The sequence below is a fragment of the Odocoileus virginianus genome, chromosome 10 (genome assembly GCF_023699985.2).
Source record: "Odocoileus virginianus isolate 20LAN1187 ecotype Illinois chromosome 10, Ovbor_1.2, whole genome shotgun sequence".
In the NCBI taxonomy this organism is placed as follows: Eukaryota; Metazoa; Chordata; class Mammalia; order Artiodactyla; family Cervidae; genus Odocoileus; species Odocoileus virginianus.
Genome location: NC_069683.1, coordinates 11293622 through 11309546, shown reverse-complemented (window position 1 = coordinate 11309546; position 15925 = coordinate 11293622). Strand labels below are relative to the sequence as shown.

General features: G+C 39.2%; 1 protein-coding gene across 2 annotated transcripts in view; it reads left to right on the top strand.

The window, feature by feature from the left end:
* LOC110125208 (doublecortin domain-containing protein 1) overlaps positions 1-15925 on the top strand; it is a 101032-nt gene that overhangs the window by 15114 nt on the left and 69993 nt on the right. For both annotated transcript variants that reach the window (XM_070472986.1, XM_070472985.1), the window contains 4 exons: positions 1895-2030; positions 3654-3807; positions 11613-11771; positions 12881-13081. In XM_070472986.1, coding sequence (XP_070329087.1) covers positions 1895-2030; positions 3654-3807; positions 11613-11771; positions 12881-13081 — 650 coding nt within the window. The remainder of the gene's footprint in view (positions 1-1894; positions 2031-3653; positions 3808-11612; positions 11772-12880; positions 13082-15925) is intronic.

Below are 15925 nucleotides of genomic sequence, written 5' to 3'. Positions count from 1 at the left end.
TCTTGGAGCTTGCTAGATTGTGTTTTGAATCCTAACTCTATCCCTGCCAAGTGTCTTGTTTGTTTCCTTCTAATATTTTTGTTTTTGCTGCTGTGCTTATTCACTGTGTTATTTTGGAAAGAATTTAAGGTTGATGCAATAAAGCATACAATGCAAAAAGATAAATCTAATTTAAAGATAAGTCATTGAGGCCACCAGGGCAGAGGGAGCAGGAGTGAAAGGAGAATGGGATGGAGTCAGGAGTGATTGTTAAAAGATCCTGCACATTTGCTAGAAATGAATCTGCCCAGCTGTTCGGAGCCACCGACATGGAGATTGAAACATGAACAGTCACATAATTGAGTATGTCTGTGAGAGAAGAACCTTGTTGATCAGAAAGAAGATATTTTTCAGGAAACTTCCCCTGGGTCAACATAGAAAGTATGTGTGATTAGTGAGTGACCCCCAAAAGGCAGCATTGATTTTCTTTTTTTTTTTTTAACCAAGTCTTTCTCAATATATTACTCTGTTTTTTCTCACTTCAAACAAATATGTATTTATTTAAAGACATTTAGAAGGTACACATAAGCAAAAAGGAAAAGTATCATCTGTCATCTCAGCATCTAGAAATGTCCATTAACAGCTCAATACATATACTACAAGTTCATTCATACCAGTGGTTGTTGGAATTTTCTGTGAACTGACACTTCCTAATATTCACAGGCCACATGGAATCTATTGAAATATCAACTCTGCCACTGTAGCACAAAAGCAGTCACAGATATGCAAGTGAGTGGGCATAGCTGTGTTCCAATAAAACTTTATTTACAAGAGCAGGCTGTGAGCAAGATTTGGACCTCAGCCCTCCCTGTAGCTCAGATGGCAAAGAATCTGCCTGTAATGCTGGAGACCCAGCTTCGATCCCTGGGTCAGGAAGATTCCCTGGAGAAGGCAAAGGCAACCCACTCCAGTGTTCTTGCCTGGAGAATGCCATGAACAGTCCATGGAGTTGCAAAGAGTCGGACACAACTGAGCAACTTTCATTCATTCATTCATTCATTCCCAGGTGGTGCGAGTGGTAAAGAACCAGCCTGCCAATGCAGAAGACGTAAGAAACATGGCTTTGATCCCTGGCTTAGGAAGATCCCTTGGAGAAGGAAATGGCAAACCACTCCAGTATTCTTGCCTGGAGAATCCCATGGGTAGAGGAGCCTGGCAGTCCACGGGGTCGCAAAGAGTCGGACAAGACTGAAGTGACTTAGCCTGACATAGTTTACAAACCCCTGATTTATACCCATACGGAGAAGGCAGTGGCACCCCACTCCAGTACTCTTGCCTGGAAAATCCCATGGACGGAGGAGCCTGGTAGGCTGCAGTCCATGGGGTCGCTAAGTCGGACACGACTGAGCGACTTCACTTTCACTTTTCACTTTCTTGCATTGGAGAAGGAAATGACAACCCACTCCAGTGTTCTTGCCTGGAGAATCCCAGGGACGGGGGAGCCTGGTGGGCTGCCATCTATGGGGTCACACAGAGTCAGACACGACTGAAGCGACTTAGCATCCTTCCCCACATCCCTCCCTTCCTTCTTTCCTTTATCTCCTTTATTTTTTCTACAACTTCTTATTAGTATTTTGAATTAATTAAAGATTCATAGAGATTTGTAGTAAGTTGCAAAGATATATGGAGAAGTACTTCTTTCAGTACAAAACCATAGAGATCCATCAACTTTGTTGTGTTTATCAATAGATTGTGCCTTTTTATCAGTGAGCATTATTCCTTTTTTCATTGAGTATGGTGCCATAGTTTGTTTCACCACACACTTATTGTAGGATGTTTTGATTGTTTACAGTCTGGGGTATAATAATGCTGCTGTGAGCAATTGTATGAGATTATAGACTTATTTCTTTGGTAGGTGTACGTTTCATGTGGTGAACACTGGATCAATCCTGACCTGTCCACTGCTCAGCAAAAGAAGCAAATCTTCCTAAGGAACTTAGCATCAGATATTTCTAAAATTCAAATCTTCTGCAGTATGCATAAGATAGAGGGTAAGCATCGGAATTATTTACCTTCTCTGTCTCTACACACACACACAAACACACACACACACACACAAATATATATACACACAGACCAAAAAGAAAAAAAACCTTAATGATATGGCTTTTTAAAAAGAAATTTGCTTGTTTAAACAGGTCAAATTTCATCCCTGCATCTTACTATTTTGTGTTAGACTAATTTTTTATTTAACAGAGTTGCAATTTTAATTCACACTGTACTTTGAATGCGCAAAGAAAACATACTTTTATTTTGTCTTTAACAAATTGGACCTTCTTTGTGAACCCCAGGTATACCCCAAACAAGGAAAACTTTAAATGTACTGTCAGGTTTACATTTGTCCCATCCATTTAATTAAATAGGCCCTTTAGCAAAGGCTTTCAGTTTTCCCAGTCTCCAGACTCTCACTTTAGTTCTTCTCTAGCATGGAAGGAAGGAACTTGGGGGTGCAGATCCTCTTGCTTTCTGGGCCCTGCTGGCTGAAGTCCATGGCTGAGTGACAGTGTCCCATTCTTCTGGCCCAGACAGTGCTTTGGGTGGGGTAGTGCTTCCTACCTGCCTCCACCTCGCCTGTGCTCTCTGCAGCCTGGTTGTGTCTGGGTAGCCATCTCTGCAAACCTTGCTACAAAACCTCTTGACCCCTGGCTGGCAGCCACTTCTGCAAAGCTACCCCGCGTGGCTGTCAGTAATCCTGGGTCATGGCTGCACCTCTCAGAAGCCAGATCCAACTTCACGTAGACTGAAGGGGTGAGGACAGCTCCAGAGGTAACTCATCACTGTGTCCCGAACAATGAGCGGTGTCCTCAGCGTTTCCTCATCTAGCTAAGACACCTGTGGGAGGGAAGCATGACACCTGATGCTGGTTTTCCACCTTTGTCTGTATTCTGCCACAGATTCCCTCAGGCCCAGAAATGGTAGGGCTCCTCCAGCTCAACGCTGAGATGAAAACTTTGATGAGTTAAATGGGAGCTAAAGGCATTTAGAAAAAAAAAAAAATCCTAAGTCATGACAGTGTCATCCTGCATGGCCATAGTCTTGTGCTTGAATGTCCAAACTGTAATTGTACTTATGCTTTCCTCTTGTAATGTTGCTCATTTCCTCATGGTCTTCCGTCTTCCCTGAAGGATACCCCAGGACCAGGACAAAGATGCTATACATAGAAAGGGAAAAGAGAAAATTCATTAATATAATTTAAAATAGTATCTTATTGCATATATTGAACACTGTATATTAAGCTTTTCATGTGTCTCTTAAGGCATTGGGAACTTTCACTGAAGTGTCTGGGATCCCAGAGAATGACCTAAAGGCATATATCTAGATAATGTAACCCATTTGAATAGTTAGAATTTACAATAGCCAGCTTATTTTTGGAAAGACCTACTTTTAGCACTTTTGACTGAAAATATTTTGAGAGAAAAGAATCTACAAAAATTAAATTAAGTGAAATTCAATTTATTAGTTTAAAGAGCAGCTATCAATTACACTTAGAATGTATTCTCTTAGACACAACAGCTGGAAAGTTTCTGCATTTTTGTTTTAGCACATGTTTTCAAAATCCTCATGCTCTGAGATCATAACTATTATGTCCTTTCAATTTGTGCATTTCTGTTCAGCTCTTGTTTTAGAAGTCCAAAGTGACATTGTGTCTGGAGCCAAGCTTGCTGTGAGGAAACCAATTTTTGGAAAAGAAGAGCAAATTATAGAACCAGAGGAAAAGCAAATGCAAAAAAATGCTTTAACATTAGAAAATGCTTCCAGTGAAATTCTGTGAGTAATCAGTGTGGCCAGAAAAGCTACCTGTTCCTATTTGAACTTAGCTCATTAGCTCAGTAACAGCTCAGAGCCCATGCAGGGAACCCACGTCAAGTTTGTGAAACTAATGGCATTTAAAGAGCTAGTATTTAATTAGTTTCCTGGTAAAAGGATAGAGCTGGGGCTTCAGTGTTCAACCATCACAATGATCTACTTTCAATAATTCTGTTATGATGCTACAATTTTTTAAATTTATTTTTTTATTGAGGGATAATTACTTTACAGAATTTTGTTGTTTTCTGTCAAACCTCAACATGAATCAGCCATGGGTATACATATATCCCCTCCCTTTTGAACCTCCCTCCCATCTCCCTCTCCATCCCACCCCTCTAGGTTGATACAGAGCCCCTGTTTGAGTTTCTTAGCCATACAGCAAATTCCCTTTAGCTGTCTATTTTACAAGTTTCCATGTTACTCTTTCCATACATCTCACCCTCTCCTCCCCTCTCCCCATGTCCACAAGTCTATTCTCTCTGTCTGTTTCTCTATGTCTGAAATTCTTCAGTACCATTTTTCTAGATTCCTTATATATGCATTAGAATACAGTATTTATCTTTCTCTTTCTGGCTTACTTCATAGGTTCTAGGTTCATCCACCACCTCATTAGAACTGACTCAAAGGTGTTCCTTTTTATGGCTGAGTAATATTCCATTGTGTATATGTACCACAACTTCTTTATCCATTCATCTGTTGATGGACATCTAGGTTGCTTCCATGTTCTAGCTATTGTAAATAGTGCTGCAGTGAACAATTGGGATACATGTGTCCTTTTCAGTTTTGGTTTCCTCAGGGTATATGCCTAGGAGTGGGATTGCTGGGTCATATGGTAGTTTTATTCCTAGTATTTTAAGGAATCTCCATGCCATCTTCCATAGTGGCTGTATCACTTTTCATTCCCACCAACAGTGCAAGAACATTCCCCTTTCTCCACACCCTCTCCAGCATTTATTGTTTGCAGACTTTTTGATGATGGCCATTCTGACTGGTGTGAGGTGATATCTCATTGTAGTTTTGATTTGCATTTCTCTAGTAATGAGTAATGTTGAGCATCTTTTCATGTGTTTGTTAGCCATCTGTATGTGTTCTTTGGAGAAATGTCTGTTTAGGTCTTTCCCCACTTTTTGATTGGTTTGTTTGTTTTTCTGGCATTGAGTTGTATGAGCTGCTTGTATATTTTGGAAATTAATCCTTTGTCAGTTGTTTCATTTGCTATTATTTTCTCCCATTCTGAGAGTTGTCTTTTCACCTTGCTTTTGGTTTTCTCTGCTGTGCAAATCTTTTTAGTTTAATCAGGTCCCACTTGTTACTTTTGTTTTTATTTCCATTACTCTAGGAGGTGGGTCATAGAGGATCTTGCTTTGATTTATGTCATCGAGTGTTATGTATATGTTTTTCTCTAAGAATTTTATAGTTTCAGGTTTTACATTTAGGTCTTTAATCCATTTTGAGCTTATCTTTGTGTATAGTGTTAGGAAGTGTTCCAATTTCATTCTTTTACATGTAGCTGTCCAGTTTTCCCACACGATTTATTGAAGAGGCTGTCTTTGCCCCATTGTGTATTCTTGCCTCCTTTGTCAAATATAAGATACCCAAAGGATGCATGGGTTTATTTCTGGGCTTTCTATCTTGTTCCATTGGTCTATGTTTCTGTTTTTGTGCCAGTACCATACTGTCTTGATGACTGCAGCTCTGTAGTATAATCTGAAGTCAGAAAGGTTGATTCCTCCAGCCCCATTCTTCTTTTTCAAGACTGCTTTGGCAATTTGGGATCTTTTGTGTTTCCATATGAATTGTGATTTTTTTTTCTAGTTCTGTGAAAAATGCCATTGGTAATTTGATAGGGCTCACATTGAATCTGTAGATTGTGTTTGATAGTATAGTCATTTTCACAATATTGATTCTTCCTACCCAGGAACATGGAATATCTCTCCATCTATTTATGTCATCTTTGATTTCTATCATCAATGGCTTATAATTTTCTGTGTATAGTTCTTTTGTCTCCTTAGGTAAGTTTATTCCTAGATATTTAATTCTTTTTGTTCAATGGTGAATGGGATTGATTCCTTAATTTCTCTTTCTGATTTTTCATTGCTAGTATATAGAAATGCAGGTGATTTCTGTGTTTGATATTGTATCCTGAAACTTTGCTAAATTCACTGATTAGCTCTAGTAATTTTCTGATATTATCTTTAGGGTTTTCTATGTACAGTATCATGTCATCTGCAAACAGTGAGAGCTTTACTTCTTCTTTTCCAATCTGGATTCCTTCCATGTCTTTTTCTTCTCAGATTGCTGTAACTAGGACTTCCAGACCTATGTTGAATAATAGTGGGGAAAGTGGGCACCCTTGTTTTGTTCCTGATCTTAGGTGTAGTGCTTTTAGTTTTTCACCATTGAGAATAATGTTTGCTGTAGGCATATCATGTATGGCATTTACTATGTTGAGGTAGATTCCTTCTATGCCCATTTTTTGAAGAGTTTTAATAATTAAGGGGTGCTGAAATTATGAACAACCCAATCACAAGCACTGAAATTAAAGCTGTGATCAAATATCTCCCAAAAAACAAAAGCCCAGGACCAGATGGCTTCAGAGGAGAATTCTGTCAAACATTTAGAGAAGAGATAATGCCTATCCTTCTAAAACTCTTTCAAAAAATTGCAGAGGAAGGAACACTTCCAAACTCATTTTATTAGGCCACCATCACCCTGATACTAAAACCAGATAAAGACAACACAGAAAATGAAAACTATAGGCAATATCACTGATGAACATAGATGCAAAAATCCTCAACAAAATTTTAGCTAACAGAGTTTAGCAACATATCAAAAAGCTCATACACCATGATCAAGTTGGGTTTATTCCAGGGATGCAAGGATTCTTCAGTATACACAAATCAATCAATGTGATATACCACATTAATAAATTGAAAGATAAAAACATTAGATCATATGATAATCTCAATAGATGCAGAAAAAGTCTTTGACATTACTATTTTTTTAAAAAGACTAGAATCTTAGAACTGGTTACATTTATTTGAGGAATTCATCATGTTTTGCTTCCATCAGCATGGACTTTAAGAACAATCATGTTTCTTCCTTATTGGAGATTCCAGCTGAATGTTTGAGAATGTAAGTTACCATCCTGGATTGCTGGAATAGCTTTCTGGTTGGTTTCTATCTCCATAATCTCCTCCTTCCAATTCACCTTGAAGTTTCATCTCTGGACAATCATCTTTCTAAAGCACAATCCTTTTTATACAGTTCTTCAATGGCTACCTACTGCAGACAGAAAACATTGTGTAGTCTGCAATTCCAAGCCCTCCTGGCCCTCATCCAGGCCCGTGTTAACCCTCATTTGTGCCCACATGCCCATCTCCTCTCCATACTTCTTCTGTCTGCCATGTGAACTCCAAGCTCCAGCTCAGCAAGCTGCAAGCTGTCAGCTGAACATTGCCTACTCCACTGACGCGCTGCTGTAGGCCTGACCACATACTCGTTTCTCTCCAACTGAGGCACCTTGACTTGCCCCATCCTCATTGGTGGGAGGATTCTTTATCGTTGAAATCAATCATGACAATGTGCTAGCAATGTACTTACCCTCTCCCTCACCAACAACTACCAACTTGGGAATTCCTTGAGGGGAGAAACTGTCACATGTGTTCTGTGAAAACCAGGGAAACTGACTTTTGTCATCATTTACTGAATAAATGAAGGAATCATTGAATGAGTTTCCAAATTATGAAACCAGAAATTACCATTGTAGTAATCGAAAATTAATTTATACATCATTGTTACCCACTGTTTTAAGAGATTGTTTCTGTCCCCATGTATAAGAATATTAACTTTTATGTTAGTAATCAAATTTCCTCATTTTTGTGGGTAATTCATCTGGTCCTACATCCTGACACTAAAAAGGCCCCAGAGAGGAAAACCGTTCACAGAGAGAGTGATTTGACTTACATGATATCTTGCTCAGTTGTTAGGGAATGGGCCACAAACTTTCCTAACGTCCCCTCTTGTTGTCCTTCTAAAGAATGTGTCATTTAGCCTCTGAGTTATTATACTGTATTTTGGAAAACTAAACAGAAAATAAGAAAAGAGAAATGATATCTTTGAGAGCAAAGATTCTTGTCCTGATTCATAGATTTCATCAAGGCCTGGAATCCTTGATCTAAAAATGGTTGAGTCCATTCGACAACATAATGCAGAAGCATGGTAACTATACCTAGTAATATCGCACTGTGTATTTGAAAGTCATTAAGAGAGCAGATCTTAAAGTTATTATAAGAAAAACAATTTGTAACTATCTGCAGGGATGGATGTTAACTACATGTATTTGTGATCATTTCACAATATATACAATTATCAAATTATGTTGTACACCTGAAACTAATATAGTATTACATGTTATACCTCAGGTTAAAAAAAAATGATGTAGGAATGTCTTGTACATTCTAGGCAGGATCTTTTAATCCAGTCGCTTCTTGAATACTCCTAATTGACAGGGAGATCACTGTTTCACAAGGCAGCCCGTTTTAATGTTGAAATAGTGATTTAGAATGTCTGTCTTCTATGAGTTCACCTGTTTAAAGTATTTGGAACTCATTGTCATTAATCTTCTGGGTTGTATCTTTTCCAGGCTAACTTTCACTTGTTCTTTGAACCATTTCTGATCACTCAAACCCCTATCATCTTATATTAAGTAAAAACAAAATTTCTCTAGACTTTCTTACATATGTTTGTATGGAGATTTTCACATATTTAAAAAGAGGAGAAATAATTTAAGGAGGGACATCTGTAAAGCAAGAGGCTAGAATGCAAATCTGGAAGGAACTCTTTTGATAGTTGGGTTCAGTGAAAAGATTTCTGATGAGAAGGATAAGAAACAAAGGAAAAGAAATTCTGAGGGCATTAACCTCTGTGTTGATGCTTTGTGGAAGAAAAGACCTTCAGAGCCTGGAGTTTAAAGGGAACGTTCTCATTTCTTCAGTGCCTTGTATCCAAGCCCTGGTCATTTCTTAAGCCTTAATGTACTAACTTTCCCTTCACTAATTATATGCCTGTCACACCAGTTTCCTTCTGTTCCTCAATGAGCCATGTATGTTCTTGCTTTGGAGCCTTTCCACTTGTTCTGGAGTGTTCTCCCTTCAGGTCCTGATGTGATTGGCTCCTTCCCATTGTCCCAGTCCCAACTCTAACATCATTTCTCAGAGGTGCCTTCTCTGACTCCATTGCTAAAGTAGGTCCTACCTGACCCTGCCCAATTTCTATCACAATTTCCTGTTTTATTCCACCTGTAACATTTATATTGCTTGTTTATTCATTTATTTGTCTATTATCTCTCTTCTTCCCACTAGAATGTAAGCTCCATGAATCCTGAGAACAGTTTTGTTCATCACTGTATCCCCAATACTTAGACCTTTGTCCCTATAATGTAGTAGATGCTCAAGGAATATTAGTTAAAGGAATCTGTGACTAACTAAATACTGACTAGGTGTATGAATGAATGAATTCAGTCAGTTCAGTTTAGTCACTCAGTCATGTCCAACTCTTTGTGACGCCATGGACTGCAGCACACCAGGCTTCCCTGTTCATCACCAACTCCTGGAGCTTTTTCAAACTCATGTCCATCGAGTCAGTGATGCCATCCAACCATCTCATCCTTTATCATCCCCTTCTCCTGCCTTCAATCTTTCCCAGAGTCAAGGTTTCTCAAGTGAATCAGTTCTTCACATCAGGTGGCCAGAGTATTGGAGCTTCAGCTTCAGCAGCAGTCCTTCCAATGAATATTCAGGACCAATTTCCTTTACGACTGACTGGTTCTATCTCCTTGCAATCCAGGGGACTCTCAAGAGTCTTCTCCAACACCACAGTTCAAAAGTATCAATTCTTTGGCACTCAGCTTTCTTAATGGTCCAACTCTCACATCCATACATGACTACTGGAAAAACCATAGCTTTGACTACACAGACCTTTGTTGGCAAAGTAATGTCTCTGCTTTTAAATATGCTAAGTTGGTCATAGCTTTTCTTTCAAGGAGCAAGCGTCTTTTCATTTCATAACTGCAGTCACCATCTGCAGTGATTTTGGAGCCCAAGAAAATAAAGTCTGTCCCTGTTTCTACTGTTTCCCCATCTATTTGCCATGAAGTGATGGTATCAGATGCCATGATCTTAGTTTTCTGAATGTTGAGTTTTAAGCCAACTTTTTCCACTCTCCTCTTTCACTTTCATCAAGAGGCTCTTTAGTTCTTCACTTTCTGCCATAAGGGTGGTGTCATCTGCATATCTGAGGTTATTGATATTTCTCCCAACAATCTTGATTCCAGCTTGTGCTTCATCCAGCCCGGCATTTCACATGATGTACTCTGCATATAAGTTAAATAAGCACGGTGACAATGTACAGACTTGGCGTACTCCTTTCCCTATTTGGAACCAGTCTGTTGTTCCACGTCCAGTTCTAACTAGTGTACATAAATGAATCAATGAAGCAAGATGTTTGTTTAGGTATCTGTTTTAATGGCTGTTCTAAAATTGACTGTACTGTACTTCAGTTGCTTGGAAGCTGAAGAGAATACAGACTGCCTAAGTTAGAAGATAAAACATCTCAACGTGGAGGAAAAATCTTATTTACACCTTGCTGACTGTGTTAAAACTGACTTTATTTTTGTTGTTGGTCTCTTTTCATCAGAGATGAAGTTGGTGGGAAAGCTGCATTTTCTATTTTCAACACAAGATGGCACTGTTTCTCTTTAACTGTTAATGAGACTTTTTTTTACTTGAGAAGCTGTTCCTGCTAAAGTTCTGAATGAGGCAGTTACCCACCAATTCCATATCCACATGTAATACTTTTGCTTCATTTGAAAAGTGTATGGTCTGCTCTGCTAAAGCAGGACTTGTCCCTGGAGACTTGAGTACTTTGACACTGCTTGCAGTTACATCAAATTACCACAAGCACCCTGGCGACCACAACTTCCCCCAGAGAACTTTATTTACACTTACGCACATTTAGAGTACTGAAGTATGCTAGCTGCTTTGCCCGTATATGTATCCTGCCTTCAGCAGAGCAGTTCTCGTATTGTATCATGATCCCATGCAAGCACTGTACTCTAAACTGTGCCTGGGAACTTGATATACTCACATCTGCATGGTGGTTATGTGTCTGTTCACGATTTCATCTTAATAAGAAGCCAGGAGGGCCACTCAGTTATTCAGACTATGACTACTTAAGCGTTTTTGTATATTATTCTCTATCAAAACCTGGCATGTTTGTGCTAGTGCTATTTGAGTCTCTCTAGATTTTTCTACTGAGAGGAAAAGTTAATTAAGACTCCTTAACTTTGCCTAATGAGTAAATTTTATGAAACCTAGTAATCTAGGCTGTCTGTTTCAGACAGAATTATGCCAGATTTATGGAGTAGGCAAGAGTCTCATTACACGTTTGTTATGAATTTCCAAAATTATTGAGCAGTCCTAATCTTATTTTTGAAATAGAATACATATGGCCCCATTTTTTTCCTGAGTAAATATAACAAAGATGAATGCTGTTTATTATGTGATTGAGAAATTTTATTGGTAGCTTTGTATTAAAATTCTAAATTGTGTATTAGTAGGATGTGACTTTGCAATGTTAGGCACCATTATGGAAATGTGATTTCCAGACCCACTAACACCCTTTAGGATACAATCAGACTGCACCTCAGAGAACATCCTGTGAGTACAAATCAGAATTCTCAGACCTCTGCTTCTCAACCTTGATAGGGATTCACATGCAAGAGCCCATCTCAGAATGAAGGCTTGTCACACACTTCTCAGGTATGCCTGGCAGGGATCTTCTCATAACTTTGATGAGGATGACAATCTTCCAAAGAAAATGGAAGGAGAGCTCTTTGAAAATATGGAACCAGAGAAGAAATACAGGTAAAAAATTGTAAGGGATTCCTGTTAAATATTTCTACCTGGTCTTAGGTTCACACACTTTATTCCTAACGATTTCTATTACTGTGAGTCGCTGCCTATATCAGCACACACGTTTCTGTGCTTCTTGTGATTTTGACTGAAGCATTTACAGGTACTGGTGGGAAGCACTTCTCGCTTTAGCTGTGTGGTGTAATTTCTTGTTCACTTTTGTGTTTTCTTTTAAAAGGTAAGCCCATCCGCCTTTGCCTCCTGAGAACTTAGGACAGAGCCTGTATTTTAGTGGAATGAATATGTGAATGAACTTATGAATAAGCATGTAAAATGCCCCAATGTCTTTAAGAAATTAGTAAAATGCAATTTCTTGCCTTTTAATTTTATTTTTTTCTCTGGTCAGTGTCCAGTGAAATGACAGAAATCTATAGTACTTTTCATTATTCCATTATGTATTTACTTAACATTATAGCAATTTACATAAATTAAACAGTTTCGGTACTTCAACACTTAACATTGGTCCATGTACAAAGTAGGGACTTAATAGACATTTATAAATTAAGTGCTAATGCATTGTTATGTTTGATAGATTTATTAAGTCTGTTTAATGCCTTAAGAGATATTTAAGTAAGACATTCTTTTAACTTATTAGCGTATCATCATTTTGGCTTATGATAGTCTATGAGCTGTTAGGGAAGATGACAAAAGCTTGGAGAATAGGATTGTATTTGCCATGGGTTCTGTAGATCGTGGATAGAAATGGTCATCATTTGTACAGAACTCCTCTGTTTTTCTGTTTTGATTTCTATTTGTGCTGTTCTGCCTCCTACTTCTTTTTCTCTTTAAATGATCTAAAATGATTTTTTTTTCTTTGCTGATGAATTTCTCATATTCTCTTGGATAAACATATTTCTATTACAAAATAAACTCAGAATTCTACTTTTTACATCAGCTTGACAATGCAAAGCAAATGGCTTCGCTGCTCTCCTGATGATAATGCTTCCCCATTACAAGTGAATTTGGTTCACGGCAGGTCTCTCGCCAACAGAATTTGCAATCTCCAGCACATCAGAGCACAGGATATTTTTCTGCTGCTAATGGGGTTTTCTTTATCTCAGCCATTCTCCAAAACAGAGTAAATTGCAGAAACTTTGCCACCAGCAGTTTGAATACAGAGATGGGCAAATTATAAGCTATGCTGCTCCTCGGCTAGTCTTGGGGGTGCGAGGCCCCAACCTGCGCTCAGGTGTGGAGGTGGTTTTGGTGGAGAAAAAAGCAGATGATAGTCATCAGCGCTGGATGCACAAGGAAGACAGCAGGTAAACCCATCATATTTGGGCGTTAATATATCAAGAGGTGAATGGGAGCCAAAGAGATCCAACATGGTCCCCACAGAGCAGGCAGAGGCATATTTGAGGACTTTGGATTTTCTTTTTAATGTAGCAAGTGATTTTTGTCTTAACCTACTCAAGGAAGAAAAAGTGCAATCAAATGAAAGTGCTCAGTAGTCTACACGCAACCCATCCACTCTCGATACAGATAAGGAACGTGAATTCTGACCTATTGGGTTCATAGTTTTAATGAGCCAAGTTCAAGAGAAAACTAGGTGCTCATCTAATTGATTTTTATGATTTGAAAACATCATAAAATCAAGAATTCTAAAAAGTCCTATTTAAAAAATTGTGCGGCACTTTTCGTTAATAGAGTTTCCTGTACCTCCTCACATGCATTCTTTCCCTCCCATCCACCTCCTCCATCAGGTAACTGACCGATGTGGCTTCTACTCACACAGTGAAATTGAATTGAATTCTTGCCCTAATCAAATATATCAACCAAGTGCCATGACTGGCCCTTGTATGGATCTAGCTTGAAGCTTACCACTGTCGGAAAGGTTATTTCCTAGACAGTCAGAAGAAATTTAAAATGGTCTGGGTAGCACGTGATATTAAAGAAGGCTTTAATTTTATAGAATGTCATAATAGTTTAGTGGTTATGTTTTTTAAAAAAAAGTCATGATCATTTGGATGTACATTGTAGTATTTATAGATAAAACTGAAAACTCAGATTCGTTTTAGAATATTCTAGCAAAGCAAAACTTTTAAAAGTGGTGAGGGGTCAGTGGATGAAACAGGAATAGCAGAATGTTGATAACTGCTGAATCTGTGGTGGTTTCTTATACAGTTCTCTCTGGTTTTGTGCATACTTGAGCATTTCTTTAACAAGAGAGAGAACAACTCCTTGGTTTTTAGATGATTTGCTTCCAAGTCTATCATTCGTGTTATATCGTGGGGCTCCAGGGCCCTCTTCAGTCTCTTGAAATACTACATACAGAAAATGTGTTTGTATATCTGTGGAATACTTTTTCTTTTCCCTGGGAAACAGCTGTGATTTTTGTTGGATTCTGAAGGGTGTCTGATGCAGAAGGCTTAGGGGACCGCTGCTTCTAGAGAGACTGTATATGCTTCAGCAGGCGGCAGCAGAGGGGCCAGCATGGACAGGAAAGGAACTAGCCTTCCTCTCCTCCCTGGTCTGAGATTCAGAGCCGCCGGCAGGGAACACATGCAGCCTTGTTTTAGAGACCGCTGAAAAGCCAACATGTAGACAGACCTGGTGAGTGTGTTCTTTCGCCCCATTCATCCTAGCTAAGCTGTCTTTGTGACGGGGAAGCTAGGAAGCAGGCTTTTGTCCCTGTGAATAGTTTTCTGTATGGGACCAGAATTCATTCATTTAGCTGCAAGGGATTATCAAGGGCAGTGTTTTAGGTGCTGGCGCTTTCAGCAAAGAACTAAACAGATAAAAATTCCTGCCCAGGAAGCTAGTGCTACCCATCTCTACTTTTCTGGAATTTAGAGTTGCACCTTACTGCCTTGGCTTTCTGTATTGTAGTAGTTATCCTAGTTGAGCCTAAGAATTGGAATTTGAGCATGGCGGAAGGACTGGAGTTGTCAGGCATAGGGGATGAGAAAAGTGACCCCAAGGAGACAGCCACATTTGATGTTTCATTCAGAAACATTTGGTCATCGAAAGAGAGAACAAGTTCTGAGTCCTGCTCAGTCTTGTTCAGTGTCTGTACTGGTTTTGGTTTCCATTCTGAGTGCTGTGGGGAAATCAGGAAGAGGGGAAGGACAGGCTGTTTAAGTAAAAACAAGGAGAAGCTTGCTTATAACTCTATGCACTCCATCACTGCTTTGGAAAATCTAACCACATGTAACACAAAAGAAGATGGTGCCTTCCAATTTCCTTCCACTTTCCAGAACACTCTGCAACATTGTCATATTGAGGCCTCCCCATGTCAAACTGTAGAAGAGAGGAACAGTTGGAGGGAGATGGTGGTATTGATTGATCCCTGGTTGGAAACTGCAGAGTCTAGAGAGAAGTGGAGCTGTGATGGGGAGCGGCAGTGGGACAGGTTTGCTCATGAACACGTGGGTCACCATCTAAGCACGTGGGCAGGAGAGGTTTTGCAGAAGTCTTGCTGATTAGGTATGGGCATTATTCAGAGGAATAAATGTCCCTTGGCAAAAATGTGTCTGTATAGTGACAGTAATTCTGAGCTTTCTTCTACATTTTTGCCTTGTCATTTTGCTTTTTCTTTTTTTTCATGTAGTTAGTTATTGAAACCCATCTGTTCTGATAAGCTGGTGAGGCCTGGAGAACCCTGGGTTACACTACATAGCAAAACCTATAAAAAGTCCCATTTATGTGAACCATAGTCTTTTGATCACCCATATTTTTCCCAGGCAGTAAATTAGCACTTATTGAGGCAACTGCCTAATCAGAATTTGTACCAGTAGAGCATTGGCCTAGTAGTTTTCTGCCAGCATGATACCAAGTGCTATCACTGTGCCTAGAATTTTCTACCTTTCATTCAGTCCTTTGGGTCTTGAATTACTTTTTCATTGTGGCCTATTTAAAATAGAAAACAACTAGGAAATCTGATGTCTTAAGCAATTATCAGCAAAACCTCTTAAGGGAAATTATGACTGTGAGAACAAGGCCTAGCTGGAAGAGCAAATGGTCCAGGAGAGTCAGCAAGAAATGAGCAAAGGGGCGCCGACGGGAGGGAAGACATTGCCAGAGACACATTTGCTTGGTTTCCAGCCACACAGAAAAAATGGTCCAGGTCAACTTTAGAGATAATCTGGTATCTCTCTTCCATTTTC